A 16,622-nucleotide genomic window follows, 5' to 3' on the forward strand; every position below is an offset into this window, starting at 1 on the left:
TATTTAGCTACCCTAGAATGAAAAACTTTTCGAACATTTTTCTTGCGTGCCGGAGACAACAGATTTCAGAAAACGGAAGTGTACTACTAAGCTTATAAAAACTAATGGGAAATAAATTTATTCTAAACTGTATGCATTATTTAAAGTATTATGTGGCCCTTCAATACATGCATTCATTTTAAAAATATGAATCACACATGTGAAATAAAATTATATTTTCTAAATTTGTATTTTGTATGAGAAATTATTGGACACGGTGTAGTTCTTGCTATTTGTTCATTGGTATTTTGAACTGAACAAAGTTCAAATATGTTTAATCGCAGTGTGTCGTATTTGAAGTTCAACGCAAATTGTTCGCGTTCAAATTCAACACTGCGAATAGCACGCTGTCAATGGCACCTTCTACAAATTTTCAGCATTACGTCACAACTTCCTTCAGCGTGGCTACGATGGCAACATGGCGATCTCTAGCTATCGTCGGCCGGATATCTGGCACCTTTTGGGTGGCGATGGCGATCATTGGATGCATTGTTCCTTCAAGGTCGTCTGGTTTGGTGGTACTTTCCATTCAGACGTAAGGGGTGGGAGGGAATGCCTTCCTCATTCAGAACCGAATTTCTGCCTAATAGGGGGTTTTGGCTAAAATAGTCTTCCTTCTCCGCAATTCATCCGGTATTCACAGGTATTAGCACAAAAATTCTAAGTATCCACACAATATTCTGTACTTAGCTGATGATTTCAACTCGGGTCTGAAGCATCATAGAGTGCAAAATGAGTCATTGATTTTCAAAATCTCAGAAAAAAAATCACACTGAACTGCGAACACTTACACACTTGCGACGTTTTGTCACTTCGATGTTTTGGCATTCGACGTTTTGTCACCCATTCCTAGCAGGGTTACGATTGTTTCAGGGTTTGTTTCATGAAATTCTTCAGAAATTCCTCCAACGTTTTTTTCGGAAAGTTAAAGATACTTCCGCAAGGGAGATTCAAAGAATTCCAGGAATAGCTTCCTTCAAAGACCTAATCATGGTTTCCTCCAGAGATTTCTTCAAGAATTCCTCTAGAGATTTCCCAGACATTCTTTCGGAGGTTCCTCTAGTGATTGTTCCGGTGCTATTTTTCGAGAATTTCTCCAGGGATTCCCAAAGGAATTTCACCAGAGCTTTTTCAAGTTATTTCTGCATGTATTCCTTCAGAGATTTGTTCATGGCTTCCTCCATATTTTCCATTATTCATAGAGTTTAAGGAGGAATTTCTTCCAGGAATTATTTCAGAAAAATTTATCATAGTTTATTCACAAAATGCTCTGGAAATGCCATCATTTTTCTTACAAAAAATGCTTTAAAAGTTCATCTAATCTAATTCCAATCTAATCTAATTATTGAAAGAGTCAATAATTTGTTCAGAAAATACAGCAGACATCAACTCCCTCAGTTTTTTTTCCAGGAATTCTTGCAGAAATTCTTTCAGGAATTCCGATTAGAGATGCCAGATGATTTTTTGAAAAATCTGTATAACTATTTTCAAAAATATGTATCCTATACAAAATTTGGGAGAAAAATCTGTATTCTATTCAAAATTAAAATATACCCTCTAGCTCAAAAATCTGTATTTCATATAAAACAAAATATGTGTGGCTGCTCAAAAATCTGTATAATACAGATAAATCTGAATATATGGCATCCCTGCCTCCGGGTTTCCTCCTGAGATTTCTTCAGGAAACTCTCCAGGTATTCCTCCAAGACTATGTCCAAGGATTCCTTCAAGAATGGGGAACTCGGGAAATTTGTCTAGGATTCTTTCAGGAACTATTTTAAAAATTCCTCCAAGGATTCTTCCAGGAACCCTTCTTGGGAATTCCTCCTGGAGTTCTTTCAGGAATTCCTACAGGAATTGTTAAGAGTTTCCCCTTTTAAGATTGCTTCCAGGAACCATCCTGGGGATTCTTAATAAAAACTTCCCTTTGAAATTTCTTTAGAAAATCCTATTGCAATTACTTTAGGAATTCCTCCTGGATTTCGTCCTGGGATTCCACCAGGGACTTCTCCAGGAATTGCTCAAGGAATTACTCCAGGAATTTATTCAGGGATTCTTCTAGGAATTCCTCCACGGGTTCCTTCGATCCTGGGGTTCCTTCGATTCAAGAATTCCTCCAGAAATTTCTCCAGGGATTCCTCCAGGGATTCCTTCAGGGATTCCTTCAAAGATTCCACCAGGAATTCCTGCAGGGATTCCTCCAGAGATATCTCCGGGGATTTCTCTAAACATTTATCCAGGAACTTCTCAAGTGATTCCTCCATAAGTTCCTCTAGAGATTTTTCAGGAATTCCTACAAGCATTTCTTCAGAAATACCTCCAGGCATTCGTTCAAAAACCCCTCCAGGGGTTCCTCTAAGAATTGTTCCAGGAATTGCTCCAGGGATTCCTTCAGAGATTCCCCCAAGGATTCCACCGGGAATTCCTGCAGGAATTGCTCTAGAGACTCCTCTGGGAATTCCTCCAACGATTCCTCCAGAAGATTGTCTAGATATTTCTTCACAAATTCCTTCAGGCATTTCTCCAGGCATTCGTTCAGAAATCCCTCCAGGGATTCCTCCAAGAATTGTTCCAAGAAATTGCTCCAGGAATTGCTCCAGGGATTCCTCCAAGGATTCTTCCAAGAATTGTACCAGGAATCACTCCAAGGATTCTTCCAGGAATTCCTCCAGGGATTCCTCCAGGCATTCCTTCAGAGATTGCTTTAGGAGTTATACTGGTTAATGCTATAGGGATTCCTCTTGGGATTTCTCCAGAAGTTTCTCCCAGAGCTCCTCAAGGAATTCTTCCAGGCATTCCTATAGAGATTCCTCCAAGGATTTCTGCTGGGATTCCTCCAGGGAGTCCGTCAGGATTTTTTTTAGAACCTCCTCCAAGAATTCCTCCAGGCATTCATTCAGGTATTCTCCGAATTTCTCCATGAATTCTATCAGGAATTTCTCTACGAATTCCTTTAGAGACTCCTTCAGGGCTTTCTCCAGCGATTTCAACAGGAATTCCTTCATTCCTTTAAGAATTTCCCCCTTTTTAAGAATTTCTCCAGCAATTCCTTCAGGAATTCCTCCAAAGATTTCCTTATAAATTGCTTCAAATATTCCTCCAGGAATTTCTTACAGGTATTTATCCAGGGATTGCTCCAGGAGTTCCTCCAGGACTTCCTCCAAGAATTCCCAAGTGATTTCTTCAGGAGGAATTCTTCCAGGATTTTTCCCAGAAATTTGTCCAGGGGTTCCCACACGCATTCTTCCGAGGATTCCTATAAAAATTCATCAAAAAAATTCTCTCCCAGGGATTCCTCCAAGAACTCCTCCAAGGATTCCTCCAAGAATTCCACCAGGTTTTATTTCACAGAATTCTCCATGAATTGCTTCAGAAATTCCTCCACGTACTCGTCCAGGGATCTCCCAGAAATTCCTTCAGGGATTGCTCCGGGAATTCTTCCAGGAATTCCCCTAGTGATTCTTTCGAAATTCCTCGCTAGACCTCTTCAAAAATTTGTTTAGGGGTTCGATAAGATATTCCAGAAATCTTTTCATCGTCTTTTCCAGAGATGCACCCAAGAAATTCTCCAGGGATGCCTGCAGGAATACCTGAAGACTTTTTCAAATTACTTCAAGGATTTCTAGAGGATTTTCTTCGGAGATTTGTATTGGAATACTTTAAGATAATTTTGGAGAGATGCTTGCAGAAGCCAGTCAATTTTCCAAGAAGTCATCCAGGAATTCTCTCACAATTTTCTCCAAGAATTCCTTTAGAAGTTCATTCGTAAATCCATACATGAATTCCTTAAATAATACCCTCTGCAGCTCCTGCAAAAAAATTCCTCCAGAAGTTCGTCCTTCCATTCTTTCAGAAATATATCCAGAGATTCATTTCACTTCTCCAGATATTCGTCTAGGATTTTTTTTTCATGGATGTTTTGAGGGCGTTTCTTTGGAAAAGTCCTCAGGGACTGTTCCACAAAACTTTCAAAAATTCCCTCTATAATGGGTCAAGGGTTTCCTTCAATGACTATTTTAGGACTTAACCTTGGGTAACGTCTTCCGAAATTTGTGATGGGATTTCTCCAGCAATTTCTTTAAGGACTTTCCAGCGATTTTTTTCTGGAATCCCTCTAGTATGTTTTTAGTACACTCTGGGATTCCATCATGAATTTTTTCAATAATTCTTCCACGAATTCTTCAGAAATTTCTCCAGGAATTCATCCAGGGAAGACTCTTACAGGTTTCACCAAGGGATTCCTCCCTGCATTTCTTTTAGAAATGCACCAGGAATCTCTTTTAGAAATTTCTTACTAATTTCCTCTAAACTTTCCATTTTGAATATATTCCTGCGATTTACCCAGGAATTAATTCAGGTGAAGTCCAGCACTTTTTCACGGCATTCATAATTAAAATACCTCTAGGTAATTCTTCAAGAATATATCTAGGGACTTTCTTCAGCAATTCTTGCATGGATTTAGAGTTTCTTCAAAGATATATTTAAGGCTTTTACGAGTAGACCTTTAAGAATGCTTCCAAGGATTTTTTTTTCCGGGAATATTTCTATTGACATTTGTATACAATGAATTCTAAGAAGTATTCACCCAGAATCCTGATATTAATTTCCGCAGAACCCTGTGAACCTAATTTTCCCACAATCCTGAGTGGGATTGCCCTCTTAGAATCTGAAAGCAATTATTTAGAAAGCTAAGTATGATTCTCCAAGAAGTCCGAGAGAAGTGCTTCTGAATAGTGAGAAAGGTTTCCGCAAAATCCTGAGGGGAATCAAGAGATGGTATTCCTGAATCTTGTGAAGAATAAAGCCAAACCTCCCAGAATTTTCCTAGAATCTTAGAAGTGATTCCTCCAGAACCCTTGAATTCCTACGAGTTCTGAGAGGTTTTGCAATATAATACTTAGATGAATTCCCGCAGACTACTGACTACAGAATACTGAAAATGATTACACCAGAATCCTGTGAGACATTTTCCTAAAAAAGAGAAGACTGAATTTTCCAGTATTGTGTATTGTATTGGTGTTGCGAAACTGGCAATCCCGCCAGAGCGAAAAACCATTGACGAAACAGGCGATCGATACTTGAAACGTCATGGTATTGATAGAAGAAAAAGTACCTAGATGTGTGATGCAACGTTAATGCGGTATCTAGAAGAGCAGAAAATTCACTTTAATCTATTGATTTTACGTGTACATCGGTGCAAAAATTGGGCTTAATGAATATTAATTGCAGGTGTGCCCGTCGAAGCTAAAATTCGGGTGGTTTTTATGAAATTAAACCTATGTGTTGTATTCGTAGGTCCTAAGCATAGATCATCAAATCCAGATAGATCTAACCTCTTTTTTACTCAACCCGACGCGGTTCGTAGGGATCATAATAACTCATTACCAAACAAGAAGTAAGCATTTAATACCAGCTAAAGTACAATTACTAAATTATTTCTATATTCGTAGCCCAAAACTGTTAGTTGAGTCGAATTATGTTCGGGAGCATTGAATGAATTTGATATATGTGTACTGAAATTGAAAGATATGCCCTCCTATGACGTGTTTTCATTCAGTAATAAATTCCCACTTTCAGCTTGTAGCTGTCGCTTACAAGATTCGGCGTATCATTTTACTGTTTCCCCAACACTTAGAATCTTGAGAGAGATTACTCCAGAATTTCAGACGAATTCTCGCAGAATCCAGGAAGAAATTCTCTCAAAATCCTAAGGGATTTCCCCAGAATCCTGAGAGGGATTCTCCCAGAATCCTGTGATAGATTCCCACAGAGAGAATATTATCCTTGGGATTCACCCAAAATGCTGAAATGGATATCCCCAGAATCTTCAAACGGATTCTTCAAGAATCCAGAGAGAAATTGTTCCAGAATCCTAAGATGGATTATCCCAGAACCCTTAGCTAGATTCTCGTAGAATCTTGAGATTGATTCCCCCAAAATCATGAGAGGCATTCTCCTGCAGTACTGCAAGGAATTCTCCAGAACCCTGATAGGGACACACTCAAAATCATGAAAGGGGTCACAAGAGGGGTTCTTTCACATTCTTGAGATAAATTCATCTAGAATCCTGAGAGGAATTCTTCTACAATTATGTAAGAGGTTTCTTGGAATTCTCCTTGAACTTCTCTAGAACTCTGAGAGGGATAACTCCAGATCTCTGAGACGGATTTTCTCAGAATCCGGAGAAGGATTCTCTCAGAATCCTAGATCGCCTATATTGCCTTAAAATTTTGAGAAAAGCTTTCCTTCGGGATTCTCCAAAATTAATAAACCCAAAATCCTCAGACGGATTTATCCAGAATCCGGAGAAAGATTGTTCCAGAATCCTAAAAGGAATTATTCCAGAATCCTGAGAGGGACTCCCACTGAATGATTCCTCCAGAGTCATGATAAAGATTCTTTCAGAACCCTCTGGGAGGGGATGCCCAAGAATACCGAGATATATTATTACAAAATTCTGAGAGATGCAATTTTCACAGTATTTTTGAAGAGATATCCGCAGAATGCTGATTGGGATTCCTTCAGATTCCTTACAGGAATTCTCCCAGAACTGCTCTAAAATCCTGGATGGAATCCTTTGGATGTATTCCCACATAAAACAGACATAAAATCCTGGATGGAATCCTTTGGATGTATTCCCACATAAAACAGACAAATTACCGCATAATCCTAAGAGATATTCTTTTTTTTTCTGTATTAACGAGATTTTTAGCCCTAGGCTAGTTCATCTCGGGACCCGCGCTTTACTTCCCTTTCGAAGGAAGAACTCACATTTTGCGAGTTTTTCGGGAGAGGGATTCGATCCCAGGTCCTCGGCGTGATAGTCAAGTGTTCTAACTATCACACCAGGTCCGCTACACTACGAGATATTCCCTCAGAATCTTCAAAGGGACTCCCCTAGAAACCTGAGAAGGATTGAGTTCTGGAAGAGCTTCCTCTCGAATACTTGGAATTATTACATCAAAATCCCAAAGGAATCTTCAAATAATCTTGTTATGGGTTTCCCTGTTTCCTACAGCTACAAGAATATCTCCTAAAAGTCTGATAGAGATTCTCCCAGGAGTTTGTGAGCTACTGCTCCAGAATCCTGAGAATTGATTTTCTCTGGGATTCTCGTAGAATGCTGAAAACAATTTCTCCAGAACCCCAAGAAGAATCCCAACATCTTAAAATTGACGTTACTCCGACCACCTTCGAAGAGCATTCCTCAGCATACTGGGAGGAAATACTAGTTGTTATCATATTCAAAATCACCTATTTCAATTCCAAAAATAACTCCGGAAACAGGTGACCATCTCCAAAAACAGATAATTCTAAAATCTGATATCAGTCCGGCTTGAACTTCCTTTTTAAGCTCATTTAAGTTCCTTTGAGTTCTCATCCAAAGATACCAATTACCGTTTTCCTTCTAATTTCTTAAAAAAAAGTATGACACGGCCTTTATAATATTAGTTCAGCTCAAAATAACTCGATGTTACTGAAGTTGTTTTCTCAGTCCTTTTCCTAATCGATTGTATAGCACATTTCTCGCAAACAGCAGCTACTCATTCACCCACCGTGAAGCAAAAACATTCCATTCTGCACAAATGCGAATATGCAAGGAATTGTTTTCTCCTATAGCAGAAACAGCAAAAGCCTAAACAGTCAGCTTCTTTCATCATCGCTCAAGCTCCTTTCATTCTCATTGGCGTCGTTACCGTCAGAACAGAACCCGGCCCGGCAATGAATGAATGGATGCAACAGTCGAGCCGGAATAGCCATTCATTCGTTTCCGAGTAGAACAAATATGGCTTCATTTCTGGTACCTGCCATGCTGCCATGGTAGGAAAAACTTCCACTTGAACTAATGTTTTCTTTCCCATCTGCATGTATGAGAGTCTGTGTCGGTCGTTCGGTCGGTCGGTCGGTGTGTAACTAACTATACAGACCCATGGACTGGGGGCGGTGCGACTCTTGTGCCGCTTTATTTGCCCTCCCACTATGTAGAGTTAGAGACGTCAGGTTTCAATTTATGCTTCTACCATTATTTACCCGTTCCCGTTTGCAGATAACCTCCTGGAAGACCTGCAGGCCAGTGTATCCCGCCCCGGCAGCTCACTGGGACAGCCCCTCGCCGGGGGCTACTCGACCACAACCCGTGAAGTGCAATATCTGCAACCGGCCAATGTCACTACCGTGGCCCGGGAGCGCTCCGTCAGTCCCAGCTTCCAATCGGTGAGTAGCTGTGGGGGAGGTTGCTACAGGGAGATACAACCTGTTACGAAGGATGTGTGTGCTATACATGGATATGCAATTTATACGTTGGTAGTGGTTCTCAAACTTGATCGGATGATGCTTTATGGTAGGGAAATTCTCACGCTTTAGTATCACATGGGTGTAGCTGCAGTCAACGATTTCTCTTCAAGGATTTTTGTTAGTATACGGAAAGTTGAGAAAGACTTTGCGATGGTTATGTTAAGAGGCATAAAGTAAGCCGAACAAATTCGTAAATGTCCTAGGCCACTGAGAGTGGAGATTACGGATAAGAATAGTTTTCGGGAAAGAGACAGAGAGTGGAATTAGGGGTGTTTAGGGCTGAGAGACGGGCGGGGGTTGGGACTATTTAAAGTACCCTAACAACTATCTTCGGATCAAATGCCTAACTTATCTGTTAAATGACACTCATGCTAGCACAGCGTCATGCAACTAAATGCTGTCAAATGGTACGTTCAATGTCTGTTCGAGAATCTTTGAGAATCCCCTTGAGTAAAAGTCATCGGATCTACAAGCGTAATCAGTCTGAACGTCTTGAAATCCTTCCGCCACGTCCGAAAACGTCTTGAAATACTTTGATACGCCTCTGAAACCCCCTCAGTCTCATGATATTCATCAGAAAGGCACCCCACCTTGACATGCTTCTGAAATCCTTCCCAAAATCCCCATGGAACTAATCCAAGAGTTTGTGAAAACTCCATGAAACCCCTCTGTAACCTTCTGAAACACCTTGAAAGCAAACCCCTAAAAAAAACCTCATGAAACTGACCCGAGAGCCCGTGCAGTCCCCTAAAACTGTTCTGAATCCTTCTGAAACGCTCTGAAACGCCTTGACACGCATTGAAACACATTCTCAAGTAACATTTTACAGTCAACTAGACTAGAAGGGTTTTTAGAACCATCATATAATCGAACTAAAAGGTATTAGGTTTAATTATTGTTTTGAAAACCGCTAGAGGACTTATTGGCCATCAACTTGTTATTTGGGATTGGCACTCTTTAAAATATCCCTCAAAATCCTCATGGAGCTAACCTAAGAGGTCTGAAATTCTCCTTAAGGCCGTATGAAACTGATCCGGAGCGCACTATCCCACTAATCCCCTTCTGAAACGTCCTGAAACGCTGTGAGACCTCTAGGAACTGACTGAAACGCCTTGAAACGCCTGTAAAACTCGCCGTGAAAACACTGTGCGGCTCATCTGATTGTTAAGAAGCCTCATGAAAGCCCTCTGGAACTCCTGCATGACCATCCTTGAATCTCTTATGGGCTATAGCTATTCGTTCTTTTTAAACTGCTTTGCAAACTTGAAATCCAATGAGGTAATACACTAGAACTTCTTTTTATGCACATGGCTGGGACTGCATAAATTAAAAATGTGCATAAATTAAAAAAGGCATAAAAAGAGGGAAATTTATGCATAAATTAAGTTAAGGCTTTAACTAGGGCTTTAATTAGAGAATCTGGTTCGCGAGAACAGGTCTTGCTCTTGGGCAGTTAAGATGGGGCTAAGGTGGTTTCCAGAAAGTTCCCAGAGAGCCCAAAAAGGGGGTTCCAAGGGGCTTCAGGGGCGTTTTAAGAGGTTGTTTCGGGGGATTTGAGGAGCCTACTGAGGATGTTCTGTCAAGATTTTTTGGTGTTTTCATGGGATTACGGGGAATTCTGGGGTATTTCAATAGTATTAAGTGGGTTTCAGGGGGGTTCCAAGGGGCATTAGGGGCATTTCAAGGGATCTCAGGAGCCTTTAAAGGGCGTTGCAAGAGTCTGCTCTGAAACTTCTTAAAATGCCTCAAAAATCCCCTTAAACTCTCCGGGGACCCCATGTAACGAACCTGCGAGGCTTCGAAACCCCTTCTCCGTAACGCTTTCGTAACGCTCCTGAATCTCCCGAAAATGCTCTGAAACGTCTTGAAATGCCTACAAAATCCCCCTTAAACCCCCTTGGACCCCATGTAACGCACCTGAGAAGCTCCAAACCCCACGAAAACTCCTCCGTAACGCTTCCGGAACGCCTCTGAATCCCACCGAAGAGGCTTTGAAACGTCCTGAAATGCCTCCGAAATCCCCCTTAAACCCCCTCGGACCCCTTGTAACGCACCTGAGAGGCCCTAAACCCTCCGAAAACTCCTCCGTACTGCTTTCGTAACGCCTCTTACGCCGAAAATGGTCTGAAACATTCTGAAATGCCTCCAAAATCTCCCTTAAACCCCCTCAGACCCCATGTAACGCACCTGAGAGGCCCCAACGCCCCTGAAACTCCTCCGTAACGCTTTCGTAACGCCTCTTCATTAAGCCGAAAATGGTCTGAAACATTCTGAAATGCCTCCAAAATCCCCCTTAAACCCCCTTGGACCCCATGTAACGCACCTGAGAGGCTCCAAACCCCCCGAAACTCATCCGTAACGCTTTCGTAACGCCTCTTAATCACGCCGAAAATGGTCTGAAACAATCTGAAATGCCTCAAAAAATCCCCCTTAAACCAAAACCCCTAAATACGCTTCTGAAACCAGTCTAAAATACTCTGAGACTTCCTGAAATTACTCCAAAACCCCCTTAAGACCCACTCGGACCCCATGTAACGCACATGAGACCTTCAGAAACACCCAAAAACGAACCTGTAACTTTCCTTTGCTCTCCTCTATAAACACCCCTTGGCCGCCGTTGCAATAGTTCCAGTCATTATGAAATATTCTTATGCACAATATTGGCTCTGAGTCAGTGTGTGGATTTTTATCGCGAACCACTGAATGGTCCATGCTCAGCAAGTGATACATTCGCGAATGTAACATTTCATGAACCAACATGCTCGGGAACGCTCCCAGAAATGCTGTTCATTCTCTTGTCCGGTTCGATACGAGAGCGCAATCAAGAGAGAAGATGCTCGAGGACGCTAATGAAAGCGATGCATTCGGTAAGAATATTTTATTGCCATAATTCTTTTTTTATTGTGACTACACAACCTGCAACGTCATGAATACAGTTAAATTAAATAGTATTTCACGTTTTTAAAGCGAAAACGCATTAAATACTTATGAAAATAACGATTATTCACAGTTGCCCCAAGCCAACGATGAGCGATCATCGGTAAGTGTTACACTTAGCGATGCAGGCTCATCGCCGCAGCTTTATATCGGAGTATCCTCTTTGTGTTCCTTCGTGAACCATGCGACTCGACGAGAGAACATACACCGCTTGGTAATTGAAACAGAACCAACAGAAGGGAAGAAAAACTGCCGAGTGGTTCACTGATCACTTTTTCGTCCAAACACTGCTCTGAGTAGCTTTCCCTCTTTTTATTCAGGACATAAAAAAGGTGCATAAATTAAAAGTGCATAAAAATAACATGCATAAAAAGAGGTTTTAGTGTAATTTAGGTCATTCCGACTCGTAGCCTTAATGGAGGTTCCATTGCCTGATTACTTTAAGCAGGAAAGCAGTTGTGTCAAAATTGAATGTGGTTGAGCTCACGTCGTAACGCACCATATAGAATATTCTAAGGTGATCTCCAACTATTCAAAAGTTTCAGTGTCTGATGAACCACTTCCTTGAAACTTTTTCAAATATGCTTCCAGCAATTCCATCGTATGGTCACTGCTTGCTTAAAATTGTTTGTATGGATCGTCAACATATTTTGTGTATCTCTACCTCATCAGATTGGTTCCTCTTCAAACCCCATAAAACCCTAACACATATTTTCAAACGCACTGCGCACTTAATTCTGATTATTGAATTCGGTTTTTTTTTCTAACGAGATTAACACTTAACTCGTACTGCTGTTCTAATTTAAAAAAAAGAAAGAAATACACAATTCAGTAATAAGTACGTGGATACCCCTAAAACAAAAATGAACGGCCCCTAAACCACCTTGCAAACTTTTGTTCTCGTTTTAAATGCCCCTCCGGCACCGTTGCCATAGTAACCATTATTTTTTTTTTAATGTATAAAATTGTTACTGGATAAATCTTTCTATGTTTATTCTAATCTAGTCTAGTCTATACATACACAGCCATTCATTGAAATAATCCTGGAAAATGATAGGATCGACTACTTCTATTATTCTTTTCACCACGCTCGCACTGCTTACGACTAGCTAGGGTTTTAAGTGATGTTGTACTTAACACAACAGCGTGCATTCTGAATGGTTAATGTTGATCTCAGGAGCACCTGTAGACCTCAGGGGTGAATCAGAGGGTCTCTGGAGAACTTCAAGTAGCCTCATGGACGTACCAGGAGGTCGCAGGAGTTTCTTATATGGTACACGGGGGTTTCAGGAGGTACTTGCAGGTTTCAGGGGTTTCAGGGTATACCAGAATGTCTCAGGGGTTTTAAGGCGAACCAACTAAGGGTTGAAAACCTCATTAATAAAGACAATAATAATAACAATAATAATAATAATGTCTCAGGGGTGCTTCGGTGGTCTTAAAAGGGACCTGGAGCTCAGGGGCGGTTCCAGTGGCTTCAGAAGTTTTCAGGGGCTTACCAGGAGGTTTAGGAACTTTTCAGGGAAACTCAGGAGGTACCTCAAGGTTTCAGGGGATCTCAAAAATGTTTATCGGGTTCCAGGTGGTTTTAGAGCGGCTCCAGCGGGACTCCGGGCGAGTCTCCGGGCGGTTCAGGGACCTCAGGGGCCTTCCAGGGTGTCTCAGGGGGTATCGGGCACGAATCAGTGAATAAGATCTCAGGGGTTTTTTCAAGCGGAACCAAATGGTTTCACGAAGGTTTCAGACCAGCGAGGAAGCATTCAGAAAGCTGAAAATTCCGTCACCAAAAGGTTAAGGGTGTCTCAGCGACTACCCAGAGATCTCAGGGACGTTTAAGGGGGTCCCGTGCGGTTTCCGGGGGATCAGAGGGAGTCTCTGGGGTGCTTCATACTATTGAAACGCTCCTGAAAAATCCCTTTCAAATACCCCTGAAAGCCCCAAAAACTCCTGAGATCCCTTAAGAAAACAAACCTTGAAGCTTCTTGAGACGTCCCGTACCGTACCGATCAGGCCGGGGTGGCCTCTGCTGTACATAGTAGCCGCCTCCATTCCACTCGGTCCATGGCTGTTTGTCTCCAGTTCCGCACTCTGCGAAGGGTCCGCAGATCGTCCTCCACTTGGTCGACCCATCTAGCTCGCTGCGCTCCACGTCTTCTTGTACCGGTTGGATGACTCTCGAGAACCATTTTAGTCGGGTTGCTATCCGACATCCTGATGACCTGACCCGCCCATCGTAGCCTCCCGATTTTCGCGTATGGTTCTCTTAGCAGCTGATGCAGCTCGTGGTTCATTCGCCTTCTCCAAGTCCCGTCTTCCTTCTGCACTCCGCCGTAGATGGTGCGCAACACCTTCCGTTCGAAAACCCCAAGGGCGCGTTGGTCCTCTGCACGTAGGGTCCATGTTTCGTGCCCATAGAGGTCGACCGGTCTAATCTGCGTTTATAGATGGTTAGCTTCGTGTTACGGCGAACTTTATTCGATCATAGAGTTCTGCGGAGCCCTTTGCCATCATGTTCTTTGTCTTCGACACATTAATGACTAATCCGATTCGCCTGGCTTCACTCTTTAGTCTGATGTACGTTTCCGCCATCGTCTCAAATTTACGAGCGAAACCAAGCAGCTGAACGGACTTCGTGAAAATCATTCCACTCGTGTTTATCCCCGCTCTCCTAATTACACCCTCTAAAGCAGTGATCCTCACGCCCATTTTTTCAACTGCTCGTATTGCAACACCTGGAGCGATTTGTGAATCATTCAACACGTTATTCTTGATTATTTCGGGAGTAGAACAGTTTCCATAACAAATATTGCAAGAAAATCTACGGCAACATATAGAACTGGACATCACGTGCGGCCCGCGGGCCGCACTTTGGTGACCACGTCTCTAAAGCAATGTTGAACAGCAAGTACGAAAGACCATCACCTTGCCGTAACCTTCGGCGAGATTCGAAGGGACTCGAGAGTGTCCCTGATACTCGAACTACGCACATCACTCGATCCATCGTCGCCTTGATCAATCATTTCAGTTTATCCGGAAATCCGTATTCGTGCATAATCTGCCATAGCTGTTCTCGATATGGATTGTATCATACGCCGATTTGAAATCGATGAACAAGTGATGTGTGGGCACGTTGTATTCGCGGCATTTCTGCAACACCTGGCGGATGGCGAACATTTGGTCCGTTGAGCGCGTTAACCCACGAACTCTCTTGCAATCGGTGATAGACGGCGGCATAAAACTTGAGAGAGTACTTTGTAGGCAGCTCGCAGTAGTGTGACCGCGCGGTAGTTCCCGCAATCCAACTTGTCGCCCTTTTGTAGATGGGACATACGATACCTTCCCGCAATATGTCTTTAAATGCCGTTCATAATCCCATTGAAACGCCCTTGAAATCCCCGTAATCCATTTGAAATGCCACCGAAGCCCAATGAAAAACCATTAAAAGGTTCCTGGACCCCGCTGAAACGACCATATAAACCCCTGGCAGCGCTCATGAAATGCCTTGATATACTTCTGAAACCTCCATAATCCCATTAAAACCCCTGAAATCCCTTGGATAGTGGCACAAATGTCATAAATGGAGGATATCGTGCCTCTGGAGCCGGCTTTCTGATAACACCCCCTTGGAATACCCCTAAAATTCTATCAAACGCTCCTAAAACCTTCCGAAATTGCCTTTTTGGGCTTTCTGGGATCTTCCTGGAAACCTCCTTGGTCCCATCTTAAATACCCAGAAGCAAGACCTCTTGTCGAGAACTCAGTTTCCTCTTCAAATGAGTGTAATCAGTTCTGTACCTTTTAATTTCACCCTATTTTAATTCCGCCCTATTTTAATATGCGCGTAACGAGAGTGCATCTGTTACCCCACCCCTGTCCAGTACCAAAGAGGTGTACGCTGCCTGTAGTGCTAGTGCATAACAAACGTGCACGATATCGGAACTGGGGGACCAAATGCGCTGGTTTTGCTCCAGTGGGTTTGAGAAGAGGCCAAGTGGGTTTCTTGAAAGTGTGGAACATAAAAGGTAGAAGCTAAAGGGGGATTTAAGAGCACTTTAGGTAGTTTTAGAGTTCAGAGTGCATTTCAAGAGCATTCCTGGAAGCTTCCAAAGCCGCATCTTAATACACCCTGAAACTTCTATGAAACCCTCTATAACCTTCTGAGACCCCATAAAACCCCTGTAGTCCCCTTAAAACACCACAAACATTTCTGATACTCACTAAAATGCTCGAAAATGCTACTGAAATCCCATCAAATCCCCTCAAGCTCCCAAAATTCCCTGCAGAACCTGTAAGCCCCATGTGACCCCCTGAAACACGTCTAAGGTTCTTTCAAACACCTTGATACGCCCCTGGAAACCTCTGAAACGTCCAAACCCCTCCTGACAACGAAGCATCCCTGAAGACCTGCGACCCACTAAAACCCTAGAGAAACTCTTAATATACTTGGGCACCCTATATCCCGCCTTTTTTCATTAGAATGTAGCTAAAAGAGAGGCAAGGCCAGATTTCGATACAAATGCAACGTCATACATATTTGAGAATCACACCAAAAACGCCAAACGGCACGAATTGCATTTCACTTGATCTCGACCTAGTAGTCCGCTACAACTGTAGTGCTCTTCATCACTACACTGCATTCAAATAATGTTCTGCTCTCATTTCATGATCCGTTGCACCTACGCCCACGAATGGGGATTGAATTTTTTGGATTGCAACACGCTCCTGCTCACTGCATCGGCCCCCATTAGAACAAGGTATACAAAACGGCAAAGTATGAATACAAAAGCAGTAGCACCACAGGTGGCGGCGGCGCCGGTGGAGCATTTGCCGGAGGGGCCCCCAAGCCAGGCACGGAGGGCGTCAGCGAGGTATACCAGCGCAACATTAATCAACTCGACACTCTGCTGAACGATCTGGAACGGGAGCGAGATTCTTCGTTGGATCGAAGTAAGTTTTAACGATGATTTCCCTTTTACGAAAAAAAAAATTATTTATCTTCCTCGAAACAACGACGCTTTTTTCCGTTTAATTGACTCAGACTCGACTGTGACGTGACAGTGAGATGGTGTTTTTCCTCTTTTTTGCCAACACTCAAACGGATGATTAATCAGCGAAATCGGGGAGGGATGGATTCGAAAAAGTGGTACAATGTCAACCGAGTTCTAAATATAGTCCCACGCCACCGCCGTGCTCAGCTAGACGGTCTGTGAGCAGTTCACGAAGACAGCGACACGTAGTAGTTCATTCAGTGAATATCGTGCAAGAAAGTAGATATACTAATCCTACACGGGTGTTCTCTCTTGGACATGCGACAGGTTGGATGATTCATCGGAAAAAGTTAAGATTTGCCG

General features: G+C 42.6%; 1 protein-coding gene across 3 annotated transcripts in view; it reads left to right on the forward strand.

Moving 5' to 3' along the window:
• Positions 1-16,622, forward strand: part of LOC109422889 (uncharacterized) — a 93,112-nt gene that overhangs the window by 58,315 nt on the left and 18,175 nt on the right. For all 3 annotated transcript variants that reach the window (XM_062853026.1, XM_062853028.1, XM_062853027.1), the window contains exons 4-5: positions 8,087-8,253; positions 16,020-16,218. In XM_062853026.1, coding sequence (XP_062709010.1) covers positions 8,087-8,253; positions 16,020-16,218 — 366 coding nt within the window. The remainder of the gene's footprint in view (positions 1-8,086; positions 8,254-16,019; positions 16,219-16,622) is intronic.

The sequence above is a fragment of the Aedes albopictus genome, chromosome 2, assembly GCF_035046485.1.
Source record: "Aedes albopictus strain Foshan chromosome 2, AalbF5, whole genome shotgun sequence".
Lineage (NCBI taxonomy): Eukaryota > Metazoa > Arthropoda > Insecta > Diptera > Culicidae > Aedes > Aedes albopictus.